Source organism: Melopsittacus undulatus, unplaced genomic scaffold, assembly GCF_012275295.1.
Source record: "Melopsittacus undulatus isolate bMelUnd1 unplaced genomic scaffold, bMelUnd1.mat.Z mat_scaffold_312_arrow_ctg1, whole genome shotgun sequence".
Taxonomy (NCBI): Eukaryota; Metazoa; Chordata; class Aves; order Psittaciformes; family Psittaculidae; genus Melopsittacus; species Melopsittacus undulatus.
In genome coordinates this window covers 67341-79962 of record NW_022994231.1, presented here as the reverse complement: position 1 = coordinate 79962, position 12622 = coordinate 67341, and the positions used below count along the sequence as shown (strand labels likewise).

General features: G+C 53.1%; 1 protein-coding gene and 1 long non-coding RNA gene across 2 annotated transcripts; both read right to left on the bottom strand.

Moving 5' to 3' along the window:
• Nucleotides 1–5904: 5904 nt before the first annotated feature.
• Nucleotides 5905–7511, bottom strand: LOC117438431 (uncharacterized). Its single transcript, XR_004550785.1, has 3 exons — nucleotides 7452–7511; nucleotides 6813–7018; nucleotides 5905–5949 (listed from the first exon to the last, which is right to left on the bottom strand). It is a non-coding gene; the product is annotated as an uncharacterized lncRNA (long non-coding RNA).
• Nucleotides 7512–7573: 62 nt separating this feature from the next.
• Nucleotides 7574–11886, bottom strand: LOC117438432 (DNA polymerase iota-like; the record flags this gene model as incomplete). Its single annotated transcript, XM_034073957.1, has 8 exons — nucleotides 11832–11886; nucleotides 11135–11254; nucleotides 10851–11015; nucleotides 9297–9449; nucleotides 8472–8708; nucleotides 8044–8222; nucleotides 7801–7892; nucleotides 7574–7631 (listed from the first exon to the last, which is right to left on the bottom strand). Coding segments are annotated over exons 2-8 (921 nt in total), but the record flags the coding sequence as incomplete, so codon positions are not given.
• Nucleotides 11887–12622: the final 736 nt, after the last annotated feature.

The window sequence follows — 12622 nt, the reverse complement described above, 5'->3', positions numbered from 1 at the left end:
CCCCATAGAGCCCTATTGTTGCATCATTGTATGGCTCATAGAGCCCATTGTGTCCAATAATTATCACATAGAGCCCCATTATTACACCATGAAGCACCATTGTAGCCCCATTTTGCCTCATAGAGTCCCATTATTACCCCTAGAGCCCATTGTTGCCCCATGGTTGCTCATAGAGCCCCGTCATTGCCACCAATTATTACCACCATAGAGCCCCATTTATTGCCCCATTATTACCCCCATAGAGCCTATGTTGCACATTCTGCCTTCATAGAGCCCCATTATTGCCAAACGTTACACATAGAGCCCCATATTACCAATTAAAGCCCCATTGATGGTCCCATTCTTGCCTTATAGAGCCCCACTTTTGCCTAATTATTACCACATAGGGCCCCATTATTACCCCATAAAGCCAAATTGTTCCCTATAGAGCCCATTATTCCGCCATAAGGCCCGATCTTGTCTCATAGAGCCCCATTATTGCCCCATTAAAGCCCCCTGGTTGCCCTCATCAGAACCCAATTATTGATTCATTATTAAAAATAGCAGGCCATTATGCGCCATAGAGACCTCCATTGTTCGGACCAATTGTTGCCTCATCGAGCCCCATTATTGCCCAACTATTACCACATAGAGCCCATTATTGCCATATAAAGACCCATGGTCACCTCATTGTTGCCTCATAGGGAGCCCCATTATTGCCCGATAGACCCCATTGTTGCCCCATTGTTTCTCATAGAGCCCCAGTTATTGCACAACATTACCACATAGAGCCCAGTATTACCCCATAAAGCTCTGGCTGCCTCATAGAACCCAATTAGAGGCTTAAGTATTACCCAATAGAAGCCCCATTATTACACATAGAGCCCCCAGTGCTGCCTCATAGAGCCCATGATTGCCAATGTTACCACATAGAGCCCCATTCCATGCCCCCATAAAGCCCCATTGTTGCCTCATAAGCCCGATTCTTTACCCCATAGAGCCCTGATGTTGCATCATTGTTCGCTAATAGAGCCCCATTCTGCCCAATATTGCACATACAGTCCCCATTATTACCCCATAAAAGCCACATTGTTGAACTCCATGTTGCCTCATAGTGTTCAATTAATTGCCCAATTCTCTACAATAGAGCCCCATTATTACACCATAATACGCCAGCATTGTTCCTCATAGAGCCCCATTATTGCCCAATTGTTTCCCAATTGTTGCCTCATAGTGCCTCATTATTGCCTAAATTATTATCCCAGAGCACCCATTATTGCCCCCATAAAGCCCCATTATTGGCCTCATAGAAGCCCCACTACTTACCCCAATAGAGCCCTATTGTTGCATCATTGTCGCCCATAGAGGCCCCATTCTTGCCAATAATTACCACATAGAGCCCCATTAATTACCCCATAAAAAAGCCCCATTGTTGCCTCATAGAGCCCCGTCATGCCCAATATCCCATATAGAGCCCCATTTTTGCCCCATAAAGCTCCATTGTTCCCTCATAGAGCTCCGTTATTACCCTTAGAAGCCCCATTCCGCCCCATAGAACTTCATAATGCCCCATAGAGCCCCATTGTTGCCTCATAGTGTCCCATTATTGCCCAATTATTACCACATAGAGCCCCATATTACCCCATAGAGCCCCATTGTTGCCTCATAGTGTCCATTATTGCCCAATTATTACCACATAGCGCCCATAATTACCCCATAAAGCCCCATTGTTGCCTCACAGAGCCCCAATATTGCCCAATACTGTTGCCTCATAGAGCCCCATTATTACCCCATAAAAGCCCCATTTTGCCATTGTTGCCTCATAGAGCCCCATTATTACCCCATAGAGCCCCATTTCTTGCCCCATTGTTGCCTCATAGTGCCTCATTATTGCCCAATTATTATCACATAAGAGCCCCATTATTGCCCCATAGAGCCCCATGTTGCCATAGTGTTGCCTCATAGAGCCCCATTCTTCCTCAATTATTACCACATAGAGCCCCATTATTACCCCATAAATAAAGCCCCATTGTTGCTCCATTGTTGCCTCAGAGGTCCATTATTGCCCAATTCTTACCACTCATAGAGCCCCATTATTACCACATGAAGCCCCATTTTTGCCTCATAGAGCCCCATTATTACCCCATAGAAGCCCTATTGCCCCATTCTTGCCTCATAGAGCCCCCATTATTGCCCAATTTATTGCCTCATAGAGCCCCAGTATTGCCCAACTTTGACTCATAGAGCCCCATTATTACCCCATAGAGCCCCATTGTTGCCCCTTGTTGCCTCATAGAGCCACATTACTGAAACAATTATTACCACATAGAGCACCGTTATTACACCATAAAGCCCCATTGTTCCCTCATAGAGCCCCATTATTACCCCATAGAGCTCCATTGTTGCCTCATAGACCCATTATTGCCAAATTATTACCACATACAAGCCCATTATACCCCTAAAGCCCCATTGTTGCTTCATAGAGCTCCATTATTGCCCAATAGTTGCCTCATAGAGCCCCATTATTACCCCAAAAAGGCCCATTGTTGCCTCATAGAGCCCCATTATTGCCCAACTATTACCAAATAGAGCCCCATTATTTACCCCATAAAGCCCATTGTTGCCTCATAGTGCCCATTATTTGCCCGAATAATTAGTACCACCTAGAGCCCCATAATTACCCCATAAATCCCATGTGGAGACAGTTTCACAAGAGAATGGATATTTGGTACATGAGGTCTGAATAACTCTGAGGGATACAGCAAGGCCGTGGGAGGCCTGAGGAAGCCTAAGCAAGCAAGATAAGAAGAAGCTGTAATTCACTGAGTGATGAGAACTGTGGACTGTTGACAAGTGTTGGAGGTCAAGTTCTCACACCTGTGCTTAACCAATTATATGTTAGTCACTAAGGGTCTTCAAGACAAGTATCCAATCATGATATGCCAAATTGCTGTAGGTGTGTGTAAGCAATAGTATATAAGGAGTTAATGCTTTGCAATAAATGGCTTTTTGTCTGATCATATTGATCTCTGAGTCCATTCCGTGACAGGAAAGGGAAAGGGGGGAAAGGGGGAAAAGGGGGGAAAAGGGGAAAAGAAAAGGGGAAAGGAAAAGGGAAAAGGGGAAAAAAAGGGGAAAGGAAAAGGGGAAAGGAAAAGGGGAAAGGAAAAGGGGGGAAAAGGGGAAAGAAGGGAAAGGGAAAGAGGAAAGGGGAAAGGGAAAAGGGAAAGGGAAATAGGGGAAAGGGAAAGGGAAAAGGGGAAAGGAAAAAAAAGGGAAAAGGGAAAAGGAAAATGGGAAAGGAAAAGGGAAAGGGGAAAGGGAAATGGAAAGGGAAAAGGGAAAAGGGAAAAGGGAAAGGAAAGGGAAAGGGGGAAAAGGGGAAAAGGGGAATGGGAAAGCGGGAAAAGGGAAAGGAAAAGGGAAAGGGAAAAGGGGAAAGGGAAAGGGAAAAGAAAGGGAACAGGGGAAAAGGAAAAGGGAAAAAAGGGAAAGGGAAGAAGAGGGGGAAAAAGGAAACATTTGCTACTTGTTTTTCCTTGGCATAGTGGTGGGAAAGTCTGATTTCCTTAGGAATGCTCCCATGGATGCAGATCTTCCCCATGCTTCCACAGGGAGACGCTTGGCTCAGGTTGAAGTCCTCAATGTATGCTTCCAAGGCTTCAATGCAGAGCTGTAGGAATGCTCCCTGTAAAGGATGGAATAGGGCTGGGAGTAGCAGCTGCTCCAGGGAGTAAGGAGGGAGGACACCAGGGATGCAGGGGTGATCCAGGGTTTCCAGCCATGATCCATGTGGGAATCTTCCTCATGCACCTACAAGGAAAGGACAAGGAATAAACGTGCACTAAAGGTGTTACTTAGCATCTATTACATGAAGCAGGATGGGTCCCTTTGGGATGACCATTGGGACCAAAGGGAAGCACAGGGCAAGGAATGAAGGGATGGATTGGGAATAACAGCGGGAATGGGGGGGGGGGGAAGGATACAAGAGAGGATGCTCAGCACCATCAGCCCCACATCAGATCAGCAGGCCCACATCAGCATTAGCCCATCATCAGCATCAGCCCCATAGCACCCTTCAGCCCCACAGCATCAGCTCCACATCATCACCATCAGCCCCACATCGTCACCACCCCCTTCCCCGTCCCGCCCTTCCCCCCCCACCCAAGCCGCCATTATCCCCCCCTTTCCCTCACAAGACCCCATAGAACGTCCCCCTTTCAAGGGGTCTCATCCGGCCCATTCATGCCGGGAATCCGCCTCCATCCCAACTCTCACCTCAGCCCGCGCAAAGGGCGCGGCGCAAAATGCTTGGTGAGTTGTAGGCGCAGCACTGAGCGACACCAAAGGGACTACGACTCCCATCATGCCTCGCGGCGGAACGCCGTCGGCTTAAAGGGCATTGTGGGAGCTGTAGGCGTAGCAGTGACTGAAGTACCAGGGAGGACTACAACTCCCGGCATGCCCCGCGGCCGGATGGCTGCACGCAGCGGAGTGCGACAGCGGTAGGCACAGCAGAGCTCTAGGACTACAACTCCCAGCGTACTTCGCGGCGGCATTGCGGCAGCGCTGAGGACCACAAGTCCCATCATGCCCGCGCATTGCCTTCCCTCCAGGCTGGAGACGGGAGCTCCGCCGGCCACTGCATCACCTATGGGATACTTTGGATTCCAACCGGAGTCATTGAGGGCTTCCCTGGATCCATGGGAATCACCCATGGATACCAGCACCTAAACCCTATGGGTCCTCACCCCTGACCCCAGTACTCCGAACCCCAGACGGGGGGTAAAGGATACGTGAAGGATGGGTAAAGGGTGCGTAACTCACCCACCTTGGAGTAACTCTTCCTTTAGGAATTTTCATCTGGAGGGATGCTTTCCCACTCTTGTAATCCCTTGCATTCCATGGCCTTGAGGTGCTTTGTGGAGAGAAGCAGCACCTCAAGCCCTGCATCCGCATGGAATTTGCCCTTGGATTCACTTCTCAACCCCCTGGATCCACTATCCAAGGAGGAATGGATTTACATTGGGGTTGAGATGGATCCACACCACAGGGAAGTGTTACACAGCAACTCCTGCTTTGCTCCAGGTGGGAATGATACAGGAACACCCACTCTGAACGCCATTGGGAATGCTTTGGGACGTGGTTACTACAGGTTTACAATGGTATTACTATAGGTCTACACTGTGATTACTATGGGTTTATACCGTGGTTATGGCCTCCTTGGGAAGGGAATGGCTGGAGTTGGAGCATCCTCTTTACTACCACCCCATCCAGGTGTAAAGCGCTTCCGAGAGCTGCTTCCCTCCTTCCGAACCCTTCTTCTCGGGGGTTTAAGGTATCTCCACAAGCTGTTAGAGCCACAGGGCACTTCCATCCTCCTCCTTTCCTTGCCTTCAGCTTCCCAAGGGTTTATCCGTCCTTTGGGATCCACTCTTCCATTGGGCCAACAATTCCCGTTGCACATCCACAGGGAGCTCATAGAAAGTCTCCTTATCCACATCAGGAGGAATTACTACATCTTTACAATGGGTTTGCTCCATTGATGCTGCTGCAGGGGCTCCTTATCCCAGCTAGAAGCACATGACCCAGTCAGGATGATCCCAGCTTCTGGAGGCTCTTTCTCCATCCTGACCCCTGTCCTGCTGGGATACTCAAAGGCCTGTGTTGCTCCTACAGGGTTAGTACACCCTGCAGGGCGAAACAGCACTGCTTAATCCCATTGGATTTTGGGAAGGGTTGGGATCTCTTTGGGAAAAGGCAGTGAGGGCTGAGCGGGAACATTCCAGCTTGGAATTCCAGCTGGGAAGGGAGTTCTTGTTTAAGAGCTTCTGGAAGAACTTCCGGGCAATGGGTGGAAAAGAGGGATTGTTCCAGGTCTTCGTGGGCTTTCCTCTCCTCCAGAAGCTTCCTGCTGTTTGGGAATCCGCTGCAAGAGGCGCTCCCCTTCCCTTGGGAATCTGCAGCTTCCTATGGAAAGAGCAGAGATCAAAGCAGGAGCAGCCTGGGCGTCACCAACCAGGGACCAGCCACGGCCTGAGCCACAGTCAAGGGTGCCTTGGAGCCTGCTCCAGGCAGACCAAGGCCAGGAGAGGGCTCTCACAGCAACCATAGCACCCCAACACCCATAGCAACCACAGCACTCACCAGCACCCATAACATGCACAGAACGCCAGCACCCACAGCACTATAGCACCCATAGCACCCGTCAGCACCCATAGCACCCCCAGAACTCCACGCACCATAGCACACCCACCACTACCAGCACCCACAACACCAACAAAACTGAAAGCACACCCAACACCCATAGAACCCCAGCACCCATTAGCAAGCCAGCACCCACAGAGCCCCCAGCACCCGTAGAGCCCCCAGTACCCACAGCAACCTTAGCACCCCCAGCACTCGTAGAACCCATACCAAACACAGCACCCCCAAAACCCATAGAACCCCAGCAACTATAAACATGCACAGCACCCCCACAACCACCAGCACCCACACCTCCAGCACCCACAGAACCCCCAGCATGCACACCACCCCCAGCAATCAAAGCACTCCCAGCACCCACAGCAAACACAGCACCCCCAGCACCCATAACACACACAGAACCCTAGCACCCACAGCAACCCTAGCACCCACGGCAACCATAGAACCCTCAGCAGCCTGAACAGCTCCAGCATCCCCAGAACCCACAACACCTGCAGCACCCACAACAGCCCCAGCACCCCAAGCACCCATAGAACCCCCAGCACCCATAACATGCACAGAACCCTAGCACCCCCAGCACCCATAGAATCCTCAGCATTCCAGCACCCATAAGCACCCTAGACAAGCACCTTCCCACTCCCTCCTTGGCCAGAAGCAGGTGCTGGGCCCTTGCCCTTGAGGTAGAAGCCAATGGAACCCTTCCTGGTGGGAAGCTCCTGGAGGTTGGAGAAGCAGACGTTGAGGAGGGTGAGGTGGAATGGGAGCTCTGTTGGGATCATCTTCCGCAGGAGCTTCATTAAGATGCTCCCCAAGGGGGAGAGGAGGCTCCCAGGATCTACAAGATGGGAAAACCCTTGGGAAACAGGGATTGGATCCCAAGGAACACATGCAATAACAGGCAGTTCAGTAGGAAAGGGAGCATCCTGGTCTCAATGTCTCCTATGTCCCCCTAAAGCTGATTCCAATGGGAGGTGATTCCAGCCCTCATAGATATTCCCACATGGATGCTCCATCCATGTCCTGCTGGCCTCAACATAAGGGCATGGAGCAGATAGAGCAAAGGCAAAGGAGGCCAGAGCTTCTTCCAACCCATTCCATTGTCCCAGCAGCCCCATAGCAAACAGCATCCAAGAGCCCCCCTCTTCTTGGGATCAGGAATGGAAAAGATTCCCAAAGCTGGAACAGTTGGGAATGGGATGATCTTAAGTAATGGGATTGGAGAGAAGAATCCCATTGTAGCAGCACAAAGGGGAAAATTCCAAGCTTACCTTTCCCAAATTTGGGAAGGAGATGCGGTGGGATAGGGCACTGACGGCATTCCCGATGGAAACCCCTTTCCTGATGAGGAGAAGCGGCGGATGCTCAACCTTATGGTGCGTGGTTGCCTCCCATCCCCGGCGGATTCTATGGAGCACCGAGGAGTAAGTGCTATTCCAGGTCTATGGAAGCTGCCACAGCATGGATCATGGATCACTGGATCATGGTATCGGCAGCTTGGAGATGACCTTCAAGGCCACAATGAACCCCCCCATCCCTCTTTACTCCATGGAAAACGCCCTTTCCAAGCCACTCCATGAGAAACATGATCCCATCAGGAAGAGCTCTGGAGACAATCACCTTTCCAAGAGGCTTGGAAGCATCGTTCCCAGTTTCTCCTGGACTTCTGCCTCTGAGGAACATTTCCGGAAGGAATCTTCATCGCTAAAGGACTAAGAGCAGAAGGAATCCCATCACTTGGATTCTATCCCAGATTCCCCAGAGGAACAGAAGCAGGGAGGTATGGAATGAACCTTGGACACACAGAGCTTCAGAACCTTCTGGAAGGACCTTCTTGAGAATTCCTTCAAGGAAGTCTCCTACCTGAGGAGGTCCTGATGGTGTCACAGGGGCCTCATCCTGCCCATAGCCAAGCTTCCGGATCCGTTGAGCAAGCGCAATTCCCAGCTCCTTCTCCAAGCCAGCAGATGGAAACCTTTGGAGATCCACCACTGTCTTCACACCCAATGCTTCCAGGCGTTCCGCAGTCCTGGAGCCAATGCCTGTCAGGATAAGGACACGGGAATGGCATTATCCTATCCGAGGGGTCCTTGGGATGGAAGCTGAGAGAGTTCTTCCTCGTGGGAAGGATGGGATAATGGGAAGTGAGAGATGTCCCATCCATACCGGTGGTGCCTTCAACCCAACACAGCTCTTCTGGCCTCCTAAAGGACACCGCAACCATTGGGTCTAGTGCAAGGATGAATTCCCTGGGGTGCCCAGCACCTCCTGGATGAGACCCCAGCACCTACCTGGCACCTTCCGGATGGACCCCAGGTTCCTCAGCAGCTCCTGGGTGCTGTGGGGCAGGAGCAGGGTTTGTTGGTTGGGTTTGAAGGTCCCAGAGACCACCTTGGCCAAGAACTTGGTGGTGGCCACCCCAGCGCTGCTGGTGAGGCCCAACGTGGAGTAAAGGCATTCCCGGAGCTCTTCCATCACTTGGGATCCAATGGCAAGCTTACGATGGGTTGGATCCTGCACGTTGATGGCTGGGAAGGAGAAAGAAGTGGGAAGGATGGGGGGAGTCAACCTAATTCCATGGATTTTCTGGGGGGGGCATGTAGCATTCCAGCCCTGCAGGAGGGTTTGGTCACCTGGATCAAGTGGAAGCACATTCCTAGATCATGGAATGGCATGGATGGAGCTTAGAGTGCATCCAGGGCCACCTTGCACTGGAGCAGGTTGCTCCAGCTTGGCCTTGGGGATGGGACATCTCCCACCTCCCACTGTCCCACCAGCCTCATGCGGACAAACTTCCCCAGATCCCATCCCAAAAACTTCCCAAAATCCCACAGTCCCACCAGCCTCATGGGGAAGAACTTCCCAAGATTCCCACTGTACCACCAGCCTCATGGGGATGAACTTCCCAAGATTGCATCCCAAGCTTCCCATGGTCCCATCCTTCCAGCTCCTCATCCAAAGCCCTTCATCTTTCCGGAGCCCCTTCATGCACTGAAGCCACTCTGATGCCTCCATGGATCCCAAAGGTCCTTTCCAAGCTATTCCATAATTCCAGGATACTTGGACATTCCCAAGTCCACTTCTCCAGCTATTCCCAAGCCGAGGTGGATACTCACCTTGGTCCTTGTAGACATGGCCTGAGACACGGATCCCAGCCCATCCACTTGGATGGAAGCAGCCTATGCGTTGCTCCACCACATCTGTGATATCCAGGAAGTTCTCATCCAAGCCAAGTCTTTCCACCAATGGACAATATTCCCGCAGGAGCTCTAGGAGGAGAAGACAACCTGAGATAAGAGGGATACAACTGATTCCAAGAGGTTGATGGCTCCCTATGGATGGAAGGGACTTGCAAGCTCATGGAGTTTCAATAGGGCCACCTACTAGAGAAGGATGCTCCAACCTCTCTGGACAGCCCAACCCTATGTCCATAGCTCTTCCCTATGAGGATGGTGGGACATTGGGATGGGTTGGATGGAGAACACGGAGCTGCTCTACTCCTGGTCCAAGGCCAGTTTGGAGCATCCTCTTGTAGAAGGTGTCCTCAAGGAGGAGCACATCAGATGCTGCTATTATGGGATGTACCAAAGTGGTTGGCCTCTACCTGTGACCTTGTAGGCCATGGGATGGGTTGGATGGACGTCGTGGTTTAAGCCCAGACCGTAAATCAGAACCACGCAGCCTACTCCCTACCCTCTCCCCTTTCTTCCCCCCGCTCCCAGAGGGATGGGGAGGAGAAGCGAAAAGAATGTAATTCCCACAAATTGAGATAAGAACAGCCTAGTAACTAAGGTATAACACAAATCACTGCTGCTACCACCAATAATAATACTGATAAGAGAAACAACAAGGGAAGAGAATACAACACCTCACCACCCGCTGACCGATAATACCCAGCACGACTGAGCACCGACTGATACCTGGTCCAGCCCCGCAGTGAACTAGCTCTTCTGGGTAACTCTCACTTACATCTTGGGCATGACGTGCTGTGGTATGGAATACCTCTTTGGCTAGTTTGGGTCAGGTGTCCTGTCTCCGCTCCCTCCCAGCTTCCCCTCCTCCCTGGCAGAGCGTGAGGCTCACAAAGTCCTTGGTCAGACCAAACATGTGAGCAGTAACTACAAACATCAGTGTTATCAGCGCTGTTCTCAGGCCAAAAGTAAAACACACAGTGCTGCACCAGCTCCCAAGGAGGAAAAATGACTGCTCCTGCTAAACCCAGGACAATGGAGAAGCTGGGCCTCCTCCATCCCTGGCTCAAGGCCAGCTTGGAGCAACCCCCAGTAGGTGTCCTTGTCAAAGAGAAGAACATCAGATGCTGCTATTATAGGATGCACCAAAGTGGTTTCCCTCTGCCTATGACCTTGTAGGCCATGGGATGGGTTGGATGGAGAAGCTGGGCCTGCTCCATCCCCGGTCCAAGGTCAGCTTGGAGCAACCCATAGTAGGTGTCCTCAAGGAGGAGAGCATCAGATGCTGCTATTACAGGATGTACCAAAGTAGTTGCCCTCTGCCTGTCACCCTGCAGGACATGGGATGGATTCAGAAGCTGGGGCTGCTCCACCTCTGCTTCAAGGCCAGGTTGGAGTAACCCATAGTAGGTGTCCTTCTAGAGGAGGAGAACATCAGATGCTGCTATTATGGGATATACCAAAGTGATTGTCCTCTACCTGTGACCTTGTAGGACATCTCCCTATAGGGAGTGAGGTCTTCTCCATTGACCAGCACCAAGTGAGGACACTTCTCCGTGGCCTCTTTGAGGGACATCAACTTCTTCACCCCATGGCGCCGGGCTTCGTAGTTACAGGTGACCACGAGGGACTTCTGCTGCACCCCTACAACAAGGGGGACACCAGGGGGGGTGAAATTCCTGCTGGATACAGGAGGAGAGGGAAAGTTCCCAACAGATCCAGGAGGATGCTCCCATAGGGAACATCAGGAAGGTTCCTCCTACCCAAGGCCTTGTCCCTGAGCTCCGGGGCCCGGAGCATCTCCACCTGCGCATAGAAGCAGTCGAGGTCAAGGTGTGCAATGACGCTGCTGCCCGCAGGGGGGCGCCGGCTCCCGCTGGGTCCTATGGGAGGGAAGGGGAGAGCTGGAGGCACGGGAACCCGAAGGTGCTGCCAGGGGATGGGGACTGGGGCTGGGCGCTTGGGCTGACTTAGGACGGGGAGGGAACACCCACTGCAAACCCAGCACCCATAGAACCCCAGCACCCCCACCACCCACAGACCTCACAGCAGTCCCAGTACCAGCAGCACCCACAAAACCCACAGCACCAATAACACCCCCAGAACCCATAGAACCCCAGTACCTATAGCACCCTCAGCATCCCCAGCACTGAAAGCACCCCTGCACCCACAGCATCCAAAGCATCCATAGAACCACAGCACCCACAGCACCCATAGAACCCCAGCACCCACAGAACCCCCAGCACCCATAGAACCCGAGCACCAATAGCAATCCCAGCACCCACAGAGCTCGCAGCACCCATAGTATGCATACTACTCCCACCACTGCCAGCAGCCACAACAGCTCCAGCACCCACAGAATCCCCAGCACCCACAGCAACTACAGCACCCCCAGCACCCCTAGAACCCCAGCAACCCAGCACTTCCAACCCCCACCACCCGAGCGCCACAAGCACGCACCTTGCTGCGGCCTCCACCACTGCTCCTTCTCTTCTTCTTCTTCGTCTTCCTCCTCCTCCTCCCTCCCCTCCATGCTCCTCTCTCCCTGCTCCCGCTCTCCCTCCTCTCCCCCCCTCCAGGCAATGGCTGCTCCGCAGCTCCCGCACCCACCCTCTGCTGCGCCCTCCACGATGGCGGCAGCTGCGCGCGCACCCCACGCTCCTGCCCCCACCTCCGCACCGCCTCCATCACCAGCGGGGCCCGGCCCCGAGCACTCCGCAGCTCCCGCATCAGGGTCCTAGTGCCCGTCCGCTCCCTCCCGCATCAGGGTCCTAGTGCCCCCCCCGCTCCCTCCCGCATCAGGGTCCTAGTGCCCCCCCGCTGCCTCCCGCATCAGGGTCCTAGTGCCCGTCCGCTGCCTCCCGCATCAGGGTCCTAGTGCCCGTCCGCTGCCTCCCGTATCAGGGTCCTAGTGCCCGTCCGCTGCCTCCCGCATCAGGGTCCTAGTGCCCGTCCGCTGCCTCCCGCATCAGGGTCCTAGTGCCCGTCCGCTGCCTCCCGTATCATGGTCCTAGTGCCCGTCCGCTGCCTCCCGCATCAGGGTCCTAGTGCCCCTCCCGCTCCCTCCCGCATCAGGGTCCTAGTGCCCGTCCGCTGCCTCCCGTATCAGGGTCCTAGTGCCCGTCCGCTGCCTCCCGCATCATGGTCCTAGTGCCCGTCCGCTGCCTCCCGTATCACGGTCCTAGTGCCCCCCCCCGCTGCCTCCCGTATCATGGTCCTAGTGCCCGTCCGCTGCCTCCCGCATCAGGGTC